Source organism: Anoplopoma fimbria, chromosome 3, assembly GCF_027596085.1.
Source record: "Anoplopoma fimbria isolate UVic2021 breed Golden Eagle Sablefish chromosome 3, Afim_UVic_2022, whole genome shotgun sequence".
Classification (NCBI taxonomy): Eukaryota; Metazoa; Chordata; class Actinopteri; order Perciformes; family Anoplopomatidae; genus Anoplopoma; species Anoplopoma fimbria.
Genome location: NC_072451.1, coordinates 7,396,204 through 7,413,223, shown reverse-complemented (window position 1 = coordinate 7,413,223; position 17,020 = coordinate 7,396,204). Strand labels below are relative to the sequence as shown.

Here is a 17,020-nt window from a genome sequence, read left to right as displayed (position 1 = left end):
CATGCAGTTTGGAGCGCACCTGATAATAAACAAAGGGTTTAGATCCAGATTATTATGGACTGATAGGCTACACATTCCTCTGCTGATGCCTTTATAAACCATGAAACCAACTAATCTATATGTGCACTGACAAAACTGCGTGATGACACTATAATAAACTAAATATAGCATGCACCTTGCCAATAATTGATGCATTCATCATCTTATCATAATCATCATAAGCTTGTTTATTAAGACATCAAGATAAAAGCTGGACATTAGTGTAATTAAACTCTCTTATCTTAAAAATATATGTCCCACAGGTTACCCCCCCTGTGTTGATCTCTGGCCTAAAGACACATTACAAACGACCTGACAGAATCCTAAGACATTTATAGCTCCTGCAGCTCTTTATGTAGAGCTGGAAAAAAAAATGCTACAACAACCTGCCCCCAAGCAAACGATCCACAAGATGGCGGTGTTTCATAGAGCAACATGGCCGTAAGCTGTTTTCTTGCAAACCTCAGAGGGCACAGGACACACTGGAACCTGAATCCGCCCCACATGAACTAATGAGGCGAGAAATTGATCTGACATTGATTTGATGTGACAGGCGGAAAGGGCATATTGGAAAGGATTGCAGAAAGACAGAACCTTCGTCACACTAAAAGTTTTGTGTTCTTTAAAGCAATACCTTCCTTCGAAAATAAGCCAACAGCTCTGGAGAGATTGTGGCTACCTGCAGAGAAATCTACATTTTAACTGATTACTACCTCCATTATCTCATTCCATCAATCAGTTGTAAAAGAGAAAAGAGTTGGAATGAATATCATCTAAGCTGACACATTTGTGGCTTGGCAGTTTTTCCTGCGACCGCGGTCCAGTCTGCTAACTTCTAACATCTTTTTATCCCTTTTATTCACACTTGTGGATGACTCAGAGATTCCTGTAGTTAGGGACACTTTCTCACCACTGATTTGAATGGATTTGAAGGGGCTGCGCCACCAATTACCGGAAAAACTCATGGCACCAGCTGTGGGAATGCAGACCCTCGGCCTCACCCCAACTGTGCCACAGTCAGCACCAAACCACTTCAGTGCATTCTGCTCGTCTAAGCCCCATCAACTGTAAAGGCCACATCCAAGTTCAGAAATGTCACCTGAATGAGGTTAAACTCTACTGACCCTGACGCTGGATTGTTATCATGTCCAAGAGCGTCATAAAAAAACACACATAACACACATGTTCTCTAGATAAGCAGCGACCAAATAGGTTGCAGCACCTTCAGGGCACCTGAATGATAATCTGAATTGGCCCCTTTAAAGAAAGGTCAGACAAGAACACCTCAGTCATTAAGATTGCATTTAATAACAGTTTCTAGGATAAACAGTTAAAGTTGGGTGACATCTATTAACTGTATATCTATTTTATCTTAGAATATTAAAAAATATTCTTTGTTGGTTTTAATAATTTTATAATTTAACCCATTTTGTTATATCTGATTAAAAGTTACACTGTCCACTTGTTCCCTTCTGTTTTATTGCTTTATGTAAAGTACTTCACTTTGAAAAGGCTTTATAGATTAACTCTATCACTATTGTTATTATATGCAGGCATCAGCATAACATTACAATTGCTTAATAAGCTTTGAAACCTGAACACACAAAACATTCAGAAAATCATTCACATTACTCATAACTGTGAACAAGGTGTTCCGTGTCATGAAACAGGATGTGACTGGTTGAGAAGTTGAGAAAGGGATTCCTATTGGATTAAAACAGGTTCATTCATTTACTCTGAGGTGTTTACTGTGTAACCCAGTGGGCTGCCATGGAGACCACATGCTCCGGCAAGTGAAGATGGCTCAGAGCCAGAGACCGGGGGCCTCTTTAGGAAATGGTAAAACGGAGCAATAAGATATGCACATGTTTGATCGTTCTACATAGGAAGAGAGAACAGAGTGTGTGTGTTGTGTGTGTGTGTGTGTGTGTGTGTGTGTGTGTGTGTGTGTGTGTGTGTGTGTGTGTGTGTGTGTGTGTGTGTGTGTGTGTGTGTGTGTGTGTGTGTGCTCACTATCAAAATACAACAATCCATTCATACACTCAAATATTTGCCTTTTCCTACTGACGTTTAGCCGAAGCAGCGTTTGCTTTGGGGGGCCAGATGGTGAGATACAAGGTAATCTCACTGGCTTCTCTAATTAGACCTAATTAATTGGTGCCTGACAGTTTGTTCTGATCGCCGTAGGCTTTTCAGCCATATACCGCCAAAAACAGAATTTAGAAAGCTATTATTAAAGCTTTTATGGATTCAGTCACTTCGAATCTATGTCTTATTTAACATGTCAGAGATATGGCGGCCATGACAAGTGACTAAAACGGTGCTATGGATTTACAGCAAGGACATCTGAAATTAAACATTTGGTATTCTAAAAGTTGTTTGATAATGTTTAGAAGCATTATCATTAATCATAACCTACAATTTAGTGGATCTCCACAAGGTGTTGTCATACCTCCAGGCTTTTCATTTTTACTGTTTGTTCATCTGGAATTAGTTAGATACTTTTCAAATGAAATGCTGAATTATAAGTTCTTTAGATCAGTTTTGATACGGGAATTTGGATTTTTGGATCTTTGGATAAAGATTTTATATAAATAGAGTTGAGTTGAGTTCAGGTGCAAGAAAACACATTTAGGAAAAGACAAAGGCATCCACACATTGGACTCCGAAAACGTTCTCTATTTTGCATAATATGTATTTTTGCAATGTTACATTATCAAAGCCCTTATTCTCCTGGCTGATATTTATCTTGGATATCTCACAATTATTTCTTAAACACAAATAGTGTGAAGTCTGTTTGGGTGGACGCAGCAGATGTTGTGCCGCTGAGTGACAGTGAATCTTATATGATCCCATATGTTGTGCTCTTCTATCCTGCATCTCTCTACAATGTACACTCAAAAACATGTTGTTATTGGGGTTTTCAAAAAATGTACTGAGATGTTGCTGCTCCATCTGGGCCCTGTCATGCAGATCAGGCTTCAAACCTTCAGGACATAGAGTCGTCTCCCTTCACAACACAGTCACATAACCTTTCTGCCTGACTGAACCACTTAATAAGACTCCTCATGAAAACATCATCCTCTTAGAAGTCTTATTGGCTTTTACTGTACCTCAAATAATTTAGATATGAGCTGCATTAATTAACACATCCTGCTAATCCAAAAAGTCCCTTCAGGTACTAAATACCAGTACTTCCTGAACAAAAGAGATGGAAAATGTGAGAATATTGCAAAAATGGAAATGTATTTACTTTGCCAGCCAGTAGCTGTCATCTCTCCCTTCGCTCTCTCACACTTTTTTTTCCTCTCCCACTCTGATTTTATTTTATTACACTCTCTTTTGCATCCCCAGCGGTCTGGCCATTATTCTGTGTTTGTTTAATGTTTCTGCTCGGTTGACAGACAGCTCTGGTGTGAGGCTCTGGATGGATGGCCATGTGAAACACTGTAACAGCAGGGATGTCTTTTTCGTTCTCACAGTGGAACATTTCATAATTGAGATGTTGATCGGTGGTGTAGAAATCGGCCGCTGGTGAGAAGCCAAGGTGATTTCTTGATGTTTATCTTCTTTAAACGAGCCTCCATTGTGGCTTAGTGTGTGGCAAACCTTGGATCCAAAACATTCAAAACCAACCACTCAAATATTTAACAAATACGACTGTGAAAAGAAGCAAAAATTCAATTTTCTCTTAAAGTAAAGCTTCAATATTTGACCTCTTTTTAACCTCTTTATTAGACTCGGACTATTAAATTATTTAATATGTATTCACAGTGTCGGTTGCTGTTTGTAAACACAGCATTCAAACTTCACCATTCCTCTGCGGGGTTAATAAGTCAGCGAGAGAGGGAGAGAAAACTCAGCAGTGGTCGAGTGAGCTAGGGAGTGATTGAGTCGAAGGGCCAATGGTATAGTGAGAACAAAGCCGTGATTCAGAAGAATAAATCAATATTTTCTAATTGTTTCACAGTGGTTTTGTCCTAGAGCACAAACAAAGACATACACACCCCCTGACAAACCTGCGGGAAGGTGCCGGATTTTTAATGAATGCAGCAGAAAGCCCGCTTCATCCTGCTAAGGACCGTCTGTTCTCTCTTTTGGACTGTGAGGTCTGAGAGCATCGGTACGCCAAGTATCAAAACAAAGCTGCAGCGTTCGACCTGGGAATGAGGACAGGAGGCACACCCTTGCTTATTGGCTGGGGGTTACACCCCCATGGGGCGTCCGAGGGATCTTCGATGGCGTCCGGAAACGTCCCGAACACAGCAAAATAAGAAGTAAAGAGAAAATACAGGCAAAGGGTAGGGTTTTTGCAGATACAGACATCGCCAAAGACGGTCATAAGTGATGATTAAGAGGGTTTTTTTGTATCAGTCTGTGAATGTTTTTAGGAAATTGTTGCATTTGATCCCTTTAAGTGTGTATCACTGTGAAAGGAATAACTCTTTCACTCATGGAGCTTCCTATCTTCCCCCTGAGTTACCAAAATGGCAAAAGGCCGTGGATTTATTTCTCTGTTTCCCAATGACAGTACTCAGAACAGTCATCACATCCACAGCACACAGAAAATTGTGTACTGTGCCATCTCCTGTGAAACCTTAGCCTCACATTAGGTAATTTCTCCTCGAGGAAAATGTCATAATTTCACCCAACACAATAACCTCTTCCTCCAAACAGCACAACCAAAGACGATTTGGTGAGCCATTAGGGCGCGGTAATGAAATAAACACCAGTGTGAGGAATGATTTCTATCACTCCTGTCCCCATAGAGTCTGATCTGTGTACAACAACAAACACATTTAGGCAGCTTGACATGCAGTTAGACTCGGCTCCGATCAGACGGACAATCTGTCAACAGTCTAGCAATTTTGTCCATTCAACCCCTGTGTGACACTGATACTGAGGGCTTTCTCTCATGCATGCATCAAAGAATAAATAAGGGTGAGTGGGTGATTTTAGGATGCCAGAACTTACTGATGAGCTTTCCTGTTCTGGGCAAATTCAATGAAACCTCTAGAAGTCAGCTTTGACTTCCCAGATGAGTCATCATCGTCCTTTTTTGGTGTTCACCTGAAATAGCTCCAGGGACACTTACATCAGATTGTGTCTGTGTGAGAGCATCTCTCTCTTAGTAACATCAAATAAAGTTGTTGTTTTTTTTACTGCAGATATTTCGACATGACATAGCAGGAAAAGCAATTACTAATAATATTCAAAATGAATCCACTCCATTTGTCTGTTCCAGGGTCCTGATAATGCTCACTTAGCGGCTTAATGACTTACTGGGACAAATAATGGAACTGAGCCAACATAAATTATATTAGTTAAACTTCTGCTTTTCCTGCAATGACAAGTCAATATGCGGCTTCCAAAATGGCCTTTTGCATTCCACGGTACTGGAAAGTTGCATTTGGTACACATGCGAAAGGTGTAAAGCCAAATCCCAAGCCCAACTACCTATATAAACTTAACAACTACTGAGCATATATATATATATATATATATATATATATATATATATCAGCTGATAAGCAACAAGAAATTGCAGAACAGAAATGCCAAATGTGTTTAATGTAATAATAGCGATAGTCTCTCCATTCATTAGAAATCAGAATCAGATCTTTCTTTTTAACTCGCTAGGTACTTATCTTGGTTATAATTTAATAATTTATTGACCAAATTAAAGCTATCCCAAAATGTTTTTGTTTATTTAAAATATAAGAAAAAAATGTAGTTGATTGTTCAGATTTTTAAACTCTAAATTATAAAAAATCCACAACAAGTCGGGGTTCAGTAAATATTTTGCGGGCAAACACTGAAACCACGCTGCTGGTTGATCAGGCCGTATTGTTGGGCCCGCTGGAAAGAAAGGAAGGCGCAGGAGAACTATACTAAGACCGCCAGACCCCGCTGCAGTAAATTGTTTTCTAAAGGGACTCTGGTTTTTGGAAACACTACCACTTTCGTCCACATAGACCGCCAAAACAAAAAAATAAAATTCCTTGTAGTAGCTTTAATTAAGAACTTAAGGGAAAAATAATCAGATTGTCTAAGAATTTTGAGTTAGAATGTACTTATTTATTATCAGTTTAGATGACAAAGTTGTGCATTGTTCATTCATACAGTGTCAGAAACAAATCTGTGTGAAATCATCCGGTAGCTTTATATTCTAAACTATATATGCTTACCACCTACCTCTTGTACATAAAGTATTCTGTGACAACCTTTCCATATTTATTCAAGCATACTTGCACTCTGCATCATTCCACTTTTATTTCCATTCCATTTTTCATTGTTTTTGTGTTTAATGTTCAAATATATACTTTTGCATTTATATTTATGCGTACATAATAGTTAAATGTTCATGCTTACCTTTGTTCTTCTTCAGATCTTGAAGTACACACACAGAAATAGACAAATAAACAAAACATTTCTTATCTATCTCTGTGTGTGTGTGTGTGTGTGTACTTCAAGATCGGAAGAACCGGAGTCAAATTCCTTGTATGCATACACATACATGGCCAGTAAAGCTGATTCTGATTCAGATTCTGAAAAGTAAATTTCACCATATTATGATTCCATAAAAAGATAGTGATCGTATATTGAATCGTCGCCCATCCCTTACTACAGGAAGTTTATGGATCACTGACTGAACTGAATGTCAACAAATAAAACCACTGCACCTGTGTTTTTATTGTGTGTGTGTGTGTGTGTGTGTGTGTGTGTGTGTGTGTGTGTGTGTGTGTGTGTGTGTGTGTGTGTGTGTGTGTGTGCATGTTCTCACAACTTCTGTGTACTTTTTCATACTGTAGACCATTTCCCCGAAACTAGTGTTATACTTCATCCCAGAGTACACACCTTTATTCCTAAGAAGCATCCAGCCTGCTTCACATTACCTGAGCAGCTCCAGAGGCGCATCTGTCCTCCCTCTTGCTGACGTCAGAGCAGCCAGTAGTCTGTCCTCGCTGCAAGAGCTCGTATAGTGCTTGAGATATCTGCGAGGAGGAGGAGCTGTCAAAGTTTGAGTTTCCTAGAGAAGGAAAAAAAAAAAAGTCTTAAAAGATTTGTGACCATTTGAACAAGCGGAATATCGCGTATCGGTGCTATGGAATGACACCTTCTCACCGGGATCTTCACGGGAAAACACGATGGCTGAAAGTGGTTTTGTGAGTTGGTTCGGTCTCACCTCTCTGCTGTGCCTGGGCTGCTGTGTTCCTGCGGAAAGGAAAGGTATGTCGGGCCGAGCCTCTGCAACATGTACGTGGCTTGGGGTTGTATAATGCCAAGCAGGCTTTCACTTTACACTCTTTTTTTTTTTTTGTCCTTTTAATAAATCTCGCAGAAATCACAGACCGGCACAAAAAAAGCCGCAGAGAAACTAGATCCAGCGTGGGAGACAGACAAAAAAAAAAAAAAAAAAAAAAAAAAGTTTCTGAGCGTCTCGCTGTTCAGTCTGTGACCTGTTAAAAGTTACACAGAGGCTCTGATCACGTTTAGTGTTCACTGTCTACGCTGGATAGTTACTGATGAGGATTACAGTGTTGTGTTGAAAGTTGTGATTAATTGACTCAATTTTTCAAAAGTGCGCAAATACGCAATTCTGCTGGAGTGGCGATGACCCAAGTGCGTAAATGTTCACCAAATTGATGGTGTTGATGATGCCTGGGAGGGGATGTAGATTGAGCAATTTTGTTGCGTACTTTATTTTCTAGTCCTCATTTTTCTCCTTCTTTTATTTGTAATTCTTTGGATCTTTTTGTGAGCAGTGTGAGTCTGTTTTATTTTTTTTTTTTAATCCAGTGTTTGACCTAATTGTGGGCAAAAATAGAATAAAAAGAGCGAGGCTGTCACCTTGAAACGCACACTGAAAGCTCTTAGATGCATCTATTGAGTATTTCTCATATACACACTCAGCTCTTCACATGTTTATATATATATATATATATATATATAAATAATATAACATAATAATAATAAAAAAAGCCCAGTTTGCCTCTGGTCCTCAAAGGAAATTAGATCAAAATGTGAAGACAGTCACTTCATCCCTCTTGCACGAATGATAAAAAAAACCCAGAGAGGGTCTGGAAAGTGTGTTATGGAGGGAGGCTGATGAAAGTATGAAAACAAGTGCTCTAGTAGCACAGAACAGGTTCCTTGGTTTATCTTGCTCAGCTTTTGTTTGTGCTTTCTATTGTCCCTGAAGTAAAGGTCACAGAAATCTTATTTCTTCTAAGGACATGGCAGTGTTTTGTCTGTCACTTATTTGCTTTTCTTGCTGTCTTGTCTTTTTCTTATGAAAGCTGAAATTTCAGATCACCCCACTACAGTCCGAGCCGATGTGTTTGACACAGACTTAGCTGGAATATAAGCACAGGAACGATGCTGTATCTCAATGTTAATGTTAGATTCAAAAAAAAATGTGCTCCACATGAAGTTCAAGTGACTCAGACCTCATGAAGGCCAGATGCCGGGTTAGAAAGTGACCAGAAGTATCACTTTACTCCCTAATGGTTGTAGCTTCCTATTCTCATGAATCATCATTGTCCACAGTCGTTGCACTGTAGTTCCTCCTTATAAGCAGATAAGCACAGTGTGTTTGGTGCCAGCAGTGCACGTGCAGGTTGCATCTTTTCCCGTCCGCTCCAACAAGTAACAACCAGTGCCGGTTTTCAGAGAACCATAACAAATCAAAAGTGTTTGTGAGCCAAAAAGACAGAGTCCCTAAATATTTCTGGGCTTCTAAACAAACCAGACAGCACACATTTCACGCTGCAGCGAGCCTCCCACAGTAAATAAGGATTTTAGAATTGTATTAAAACCAGAGAAGATTAGAAGTGAACAGCTGTAATGATAGTTATGGTATGCATTACAATTTGGTTTAATTACTGTTCATTTTGCCCTGCCATATGGTCTGACAGTTTTAGTTGTTGTTGTTGTTTTCGTTTTTTGGCCAGGGGCTAAGACAGATGTTTGTATGTTGTACGCAGTGTTTTCCTAGAACGCAGTGTCCATAATAGGCAAAACTTGATTTGAACATCATGTCAAACTCCAATAACGTTTTAATGGCATCAGAACTCCAAACTGAAACAGCAAAAATGAACCATTGCTTGGATATTTGGGTTGTTTTATGTTTTGATGAACAAAAGTAACTCACATTTTTGTTATTGATTAAAGTAAAGTAGCTGGAGGGTGCCACAATGTGTTCATGGGGTTGTCTCATCCAGTTTGCAGTTGGCTTATCCATTAACTCAGAATAAAACTCCTTAATTATTACAAGCCACACAACATACTGCTGAGAAAGTCTATGATTCAAGGAAGGATTTTTAATTATCAACATTGTTACATATGGTTCTGGTTTCACTTTGCCCCTCTATTGGATGGTGATGTTCCTGGTGGGCTGATCATGTTAAATCAAAACAATAATCGGAAAATATTGCTGTAATAGACCTTAGACAACTATTATTTTGAAAATCTGAGGTGTTGTTGTGCTGTGTGGCAGACTGATAAAGGATTACTGATACTGACTGAACCTAACTGCGTCCGTTGCAAGTCCATCTAAATTAATAAATATAAACATGATTTCTTCCTTCAAATGTGAATTAATTGTACGGCCCAGTACTTTAAGGTGCTGTAATATATAACATTAACCTCCAGTAGAAACAAGGATCTTCAAAATGTCAAATCAAATAGAAAGAAAAACAGTCTTGTTCTAAGCTTAGTGACAATGTACTTCTGAGATAATCCAAAAGGGGGCTGAAAGGTTTTATAAGCCTTTAGAAGAAGGATAATTTTCTCAGCCCACAAAGGAGCATGTAATCCTTCGACTTATTCTAAAAATCACCAAACGGGGAGATACATGGTTTTCAGGGATGGACGACCGTTCTGATCTATATTAGTAGTGTCTATTTAACTTGGTAGTGTCTGTGTTGCTAGGAAGCAAGTGAGAACAGCTGCTCAGCTGTTTACACTGAGAAGCGTCAAATCATTTTCTAGTTGAGTAAAACTTCAAATTGATGGAGATCATGAGTAAGAAACAAAGCATTGGTGCCTATTGTGCTCTGGGTGTTATCTTGAGATTTTTCAGTGTTAAATCTGTCGCGGTTCTCCCTGTCAACTGCATGTGTGCTGTGTGAGGATGGAAAACTTGACAGGTGTAGCAAGAGTCATAAGGGGGAACGTTTATTGCAGTAATTTATAACAGTTGATAGTATCAAAATCAGCTGTGACCAGGTTTTTTTTGCCGTTTAAAGATGCATGATCAAAGGTATTAAATGATAATCATGAACAGATTCTTTACCACATGGTCATTCAGCCCACCTCTAGTTGCAGTTATGCAAGGACATTAAGGCCGGCTGGAAATAAATTTGAGATTTTGCTAATGCACCTGAAAACGAGCAGCTCGTCCCACAGGAAGCCCACCTGACAGTCCTCCACGCAGCGACAGCCTGCCAGGGCGTGATGGCTTCTGTGGGAGTCGGACAGGACTTGCTGAATAATAGAAAAGCTCCACGTCCCGCGCGATGGCATGCTCAGTTTATTAACTGTCATCATCTGTGGGGTGGTTGTAAATAATGCCCACAGCTTCAGCCGGCATACAGCCACAAGTAATAACTGTGGGGATTTATTTCCCAGATGAAATGCTAAATGGTTTCTGGATCAATTGGACTCCCTCTGTTTGTGACTGCAGTTTTACTGAAGAGTAGGCGTGTAAGAAAATATCGGAATTATTGAGCGTTGTGCCGTTATACTTCTTGATACTGCATCGATTCTCAAATACACTGTTGATTTTTAATTAATAGTTTACATGTAGAGATGAACCAAGTCAATACTTTGTTTAGTTTACTCTCAAAGTAGCTTTAATGTTGGAAATGCAGAACCAACTGTTCAGATTGCATAAAAAAAAAAATTTTTTACGCAAATGGTGGTGTGTTCTACTATTTTAGAAATACTATGACTATGAAATTGTGTCCAGCTTCGCAATGATAAGTACCATAATGCCACATTCCTGGCGATACACAGCCCTACTGAGATGATGATTACATATTTTTATTATACGCTTCAATATTTCTTCTACCTTTCAATGTTGAATGTTGCTTTTCAAAGCGGCCAAAGTACAGAGACGGATATGAGGTGAACTCAGAACCCCTCCAACTGGGTTAACCTGTGAAAGATCAAACTAACCTTAGGGGCATGTCAACAGCTAAATCCATAAGCCTTGATCCAAGGCTCCCCGTCTCTCTTCAGGCACAGGCTAAACCGCTTAAATATCAATATGCTTTTTCCAGAGTTAATGGGTTATTCAAGTTCTGGACACAGAATGAGATTGGAAGATAATAAGTATAGGTGTATGGTCCAGCTTCATCATTTTTGCATTTAAATGTGCTTGCACACCTGCTAAAGTCGAGCTGAATCATGACAAAATTTCACTCCTGCAGTGCATTTCAGCATCCTGAGTAAGTGCTTTTCCCTCTGTGTTGTGTTGGGCTCTAACAAGCCAGCTTTCCCTCATCAGTCAACTATTTTTTTCCATCTCTTTCAGGAAACCATGCCTTTTCTTTTCATTAAAGCCCACTCTCTGGGATTAGATGAATGTCTGTAGTGAAATACAGGTTACGGTCCTGTGTAATCCTAGAATCTCCAGTCTGCTTTCTGGGTCCAGTGCGGCCCTCGTGCTACGCTTTGCTGGTCCTCTGATGACCTTCCCAGACTTCCATCTGCTGCAGCCATTGTTGGAAATATCGCTTTTTGGTGCTGTCCGTGGGAGTTGGCTTTCTTGCCGCCCTCCCTCCAAGCTTTGATAAACTCTAGTGTGTCTGAGTGGTACAGATTTCGAGAGCTGCTAGTGAGGTGAAGGATTTTGGTTTCACTCTGGGACAATAGTGCCTCTGTAGAGGGCAGGTTATCTGGCGGCCCTGATACTTTTGTAGAGCGACCCAGATCTGTGTCGTGCAGACCCACCCGAGGCTAGACATGCATGTCATCGAGATAGAACACAGAAGTGAAGCAGCTTTTGTTCTTCTTCTTACTTTTAACCGTAAAAACCGCATCTGAATACACTAAATCTATTGTGTAGCCTTTAAAATCAAACAGTTACTAAAGTTCTTTAACCATTAATTACATGTCTGGTTCCCCGTTTCATGCATTGTTCAAATGTCTGCCATGACTATTTAATAAGTAAAGAAATGCTTCCTGCTACATCATTGATTTTAATTATTGGAAGTTCGCCCTTTGGAACTCTTAAACAAAATAAACCAGTGTGTATTGTGTTGTAACTGCAGCTACTATAATCCATTCTGTAGTTTGTATACATCCACTGAGAACCCAGAATGGAATAAGTGAGTGAACGTGGTTACTCATTGAACTGATTTGCGTCCTTTATTTGTACATGGTAACAAAGTGATCCGCTGCATTTATGGCCTTTCCATGATCAACTGGCTGTGCATGAAGTCTCCAGTGGAAAGAGACCCAGGAATTCACGTTGGAAAAAAAGGCCCTCTGCTATCTTCCCATCTCATCAGATGTAGTGTCGTGTTAAAAGGGAAAAGAGGCCACGGCTCCAAATTAGTTATTAAGCCTATCTTTGTATGTCTATCTCCTACAGGATAGCTAAGTGAGAGGGTGTTGAGGAGTGATCATAATTCAGTGGTTTTTAATCTTTATGACCTTATCTTCGCTAAAAACATGACTTTCTGATACTTCTCAATTTGTTTAAGATGCATTATGCAATAGTTAGTTGAATATCTTTAGGTTTATGTTATTGGCTGAACAAAACAAGCCATTTAAAGACCTGAGCTTTAGAAAATGGCAACAGGAATTTATTGTTTTTTTTACAATTTACAAAGAAAAGATTGCAAATTAATTTACTTTTAGTAACATAAATGCAAACAGTATGTTAAACATTCTCAAAGAAACACATTGATTCATGTACTCTATGTTAACAGTATTAGTTTTAGCTCACAGTGGACTGGTAACCACAGAAAAATAGTGTGGGAACAAATGCTTGACTTACTTTAAGCTCAATTTAGGGGTTTAAATAAAGAAAAAGAATGTTCTCTTTTGGTTGACTGGTTTGTAGATATTTGCCAATGCACACTGTTTACATGTATTCCAGTTGCAGCAACTGAATCATTTCTTACCAATTACTTTCAATAGTAACTTAATTATTTGTTTTTCATGTGTTTGACAAAGCAGTTTTTCAAATGTGCCCTGTCAGGCTGGAACTGCTGAGACAGTAAAGTATGCCTCGCTAGTGAAGGTAAATATGGAAAGTGGGAACCAACCATGTTTCCATCTCGGAGGCTTTCAGCTTGGATGAAAACCACTGCTCAAACCCGCTCAAGAGAAATCTGTAGCTCAATTCAATTCAGAAAGGCCAATGAACAGGAACAGTCTGGGGCCTTTTCCCCCTCACAGTTCGTTTGTATTCAGTACTGAGCTCTCTGGATCTCCGTGTCACAATGCAAATGTACGAGATTTCAATGAGATGGACAGGGTTAGTGCACAGATTAAAAGAAGAATCACAGCAAAGGGGGAAAAGAACAGGAAAGTCGAGGATACATAAACAAACATAAGAAGGATGGGGTGAGATCTTTAACTTTTAAATTCATGCTCTCCCTTAAATGCTTATCAAACAGGCCTCAGTCTGTCTTCCTAGTTTCTGTTGCTTCCCTTTAGCATTCAGAATTGGATATGAGAGTTCCCTCACCATTATCCCAAAAACCTCATGTAGGTGTGGCATCTTCTCCAATGACCTAAGGGTCATTCTGAGGAGCAATGTTTCAAACGGTGCTCGCCCAAAAGAGGAATCCCCACAGGGAAGGGAACAATAGCTTCATAAGCAAATCTCCATCCTCGAATATTTCAGAAGAAAGCATTGATAGATGGGTGGTGGCTGATCTCTGAAACTTGCATTTAGCCTCTTCCTGTGTGGTCCATTAGCCCAGTAAACTAAAGGGTGCATTTTAAGCTGTGACTCACTGTTATTGACTGGAGCCTTGTGGCACATTATGGGTAATTTATTTATTTTTTACTAAATGAATTCCTGCATTTGTCAAAAGATATCAGGATGGAGATCCAGGATGTTTAATCTGTAATCCCCTTTGCAGTGTAAAGGGAGGGGGGCCTTCCTGCTCCACGTCCTGATTAAAAGGATGTAGGAGCTCCTTAACAGCTTTAACCTGGATGATAAGTTGATTTTCCATTAGTTTGTATTGACTCTGGTCTAGTCTGTTGCTTAAGGGTTTAGCTCTTTCCACACTCCTAACTGTGCAACAATGGGAAAACTGACATTGATGTAATATTGTACTGCTTAACTTGGCTTAAATGTACTTCAACTGAGTACTTTACTAACGATGATTGATGAATATGTTAAACATCAACAGCTAAATCTAGTTTATTTATAGAATACAAAATTATTATGTATATTCATTATTTATTTAGGTAACCCTGAACGTTAATCTGATGTTTTTCATTGCTCCACTTCTTATGAAAAATCGTGTTTTCTTTGACAATGTGATTAAGGCATTACATGCATCATTGCTAGGGCGCGGTCGAGTGTCAATCATGACCTACTGTGTGTGACTTTCCATTATTGAAAAGATAGTAGAGGCAGGTAATAACTAGTCAAACAGAAACAGAATGGGTTTTGCCTTGGTATGTCTTTGATGACACCGCAAAATACTAACTGCATCCTCTGCAGGACAAAAATACAAACAACTTCAGTGATTAAGAGAATAATTGGTTTGTTATCTTGCTGATTTGATTTGCACTGTTGGAACGCATTTGAAAATAGGAAACTTGCTTACCAGAAAGGACTTTCTCACAAGCAAAAAACATATTCAGACATGCAGAATCTCTTGTTAACTGATACCTGTATTGCCTCCAGGTTTCTTCTAGTCTAGACCCCCTGTCACATCTTTGAATGGGCCTGGTATTGACATGTTGCAGAGTGGAAAAGCTGGAATTCTCTTACACTGTGCCTATTGTGGTGAGCCTCCCTGGGCTTCCTAACAGGAGTTTCTCCCTACAGAAAATGTTAGAAAGGCTGAAAATGAGCCAATATACATAGTGGATGGGTGGCCAAATAAGATAATGAGGCAAAATGCGTGACTGAAAAACATTCACAAAGAAAAAGGAAATGTGCATGAGATAAATCAGTTCTCTTCCATCCTCTGTGGCTCATGTGTGGACCAAACTTGAATGGATGTCTCCTTCCTTGCAGAAACACCAATTCTTTGGACAAAAGGTTCTTTATTCAGGATTTTGTGTTCTTTGACACAGGCTTATCTGTCTTCCTTGACCTTAAGTTGCCATGTAGACATGACTTTACAGCTCTGTGTAAACAGTGAGGAGAAAGGCATCCCTGTATGCTAAAAGTTGTGAAGGCTCTTTAGGTATATGAATCTATTTAGCTGTTTTTTGGAGTTTTATATTGGATTATTGAATTTAATCCTAGGCACAAATATCAGTAGGGAATAAAAACATTCATGGCCTGAGACGGTATGCAGAGAAGTCTACAGCCATAATAACAGCTCTGTCAGGCTGAATTCAGGCACAGCAGTTCTTTGAGTTAAATGCTAACATCAACATGCTAAAATGCTCTTAAAGACAATACTCACATGCTATGTTTATCTCTTATTTTAGCGTGTTAGCATGCTTACATTTGTAATTTAGCTCTTAACACAAAGTACAGCCGAGGCTGATGGAATGGCCTTTAATTTTGTAGGAATTTGGTCGTAAACTAAAGCATCAGACTAATAAAATGTTCATTCATCTTGAGGGGAACGTGAATGTTCTTCACCAAATTTCATTGGAATCTTTGCAGTAGTTGCGGAGACATTTCACACAAAACCATGAATCTCAACCTCATGATGGGACTAGAGCAGGACAAATTTGGGAATGACCAAAGTAAGGAACCATGAATGTCCGTCAACGTACAGTTTAAGTGACAACTAAAGAAATCTAAGAATATCATCATAGTCATTTGGATTTAACTTCTCTGCACAAAATTTTGTTGCAATTTATCCAATTGTAGTTGAGATAATTTAGTCTAGTTCAAGTGTTGGACCAACCGACAAAACTATTTTGTACATGCCTTTTTTTATATGCCTAAAGGTTTGCCTCCAAAACTACAAGCACTACGATCTCCTCATAGACCAGTAAAGTATAATTTTGACAAGCAAACAACAGATGTTCCTCCTCATGATATAACTGTCTGAATTACGACAACAATGATGATGGGGCTGCTGGCGGTGTGTTGCAGCGGGGCGAGTTAGAAAAGGAAAAGAAGATGTCAGCCCTAACCTCACCATGCTTCCCGGATTTTACAAGCCAACATCTCTTCTCAGGGATTTCATCAGCATCGTAAAACGTATTTCACCCCAGCCAGTTATAGACGGGTTGACAGCATTGTTCATAATATTGTCATGGTGGCAAGGCTCGGCTACAGAGTCGATCTGTGATTTGTTTAACTCCCGGAGCACTAAAACATAATGTGCTCTAAACACAACACCCCTTCTGCAGTACCTTTTTATAATTGCCTAGTAAGTTTCAACAACACCAATGCTTCGTCGAGCTCAGAATTAATTTCCTGGTGGGACATTGAGCGGAACATCTTCATTACCACATGTTTTCATAATTGAAGCCAGAGGCCTGTAAAAGCGAAGGAATTCTACTTGCTTCACTTTTAATGTTTCCCTCCATAAAAAAAAAAAATGTTATTGCAAGATTGCCCACTAAACCATTAGTGAAGGCCGTATATATTAAGTAAGTTCCCATTCACTGCTTCATATTACAGTCCCACAACATTTAAAGCATTACTGATAAATGATCAATATCTGTTACTCTACTTTCATTTTCATAACAAACCACTTCAGCTGTGTAGTTAGGCGGAGAATGGGTTCCCTGGTAGAAATACCCTGGAGTGCATAGTTGGACCAGTGCCAGGCAGTAAGGATTAGCCCTCTGGACCTGCAGTACATCC

General features: G+C 39.4%; 1 protein-coding gene across 1 annotated transcript in view; it reads left to right on the top strand.

The window, feature by feature from the left end:
- Positions 1-7,040: 7,040 nt before the first annotated feature.
- The window catches only part of egfra (epidermal growth factor receptor a (erythroblastic leukemia viral (v-erb-b) oncogene homolog, avian)), a 41,070-nt gene continuing 31,090 nt past the window's right edge, over positions 7,041-17,020 (top strand). The window contains exon 1 of the mRNA XM_054624123.1: positions 7,041-7,269. Coding sequence (XP_054480098.1) covers positions 7,188-7,269 — 82 coding nt within the window. The 5' untranslated portion in view covers positions 7,041-7,187. The remainder of the gene's footprint in view (positions 7,270-17,020) is intronic.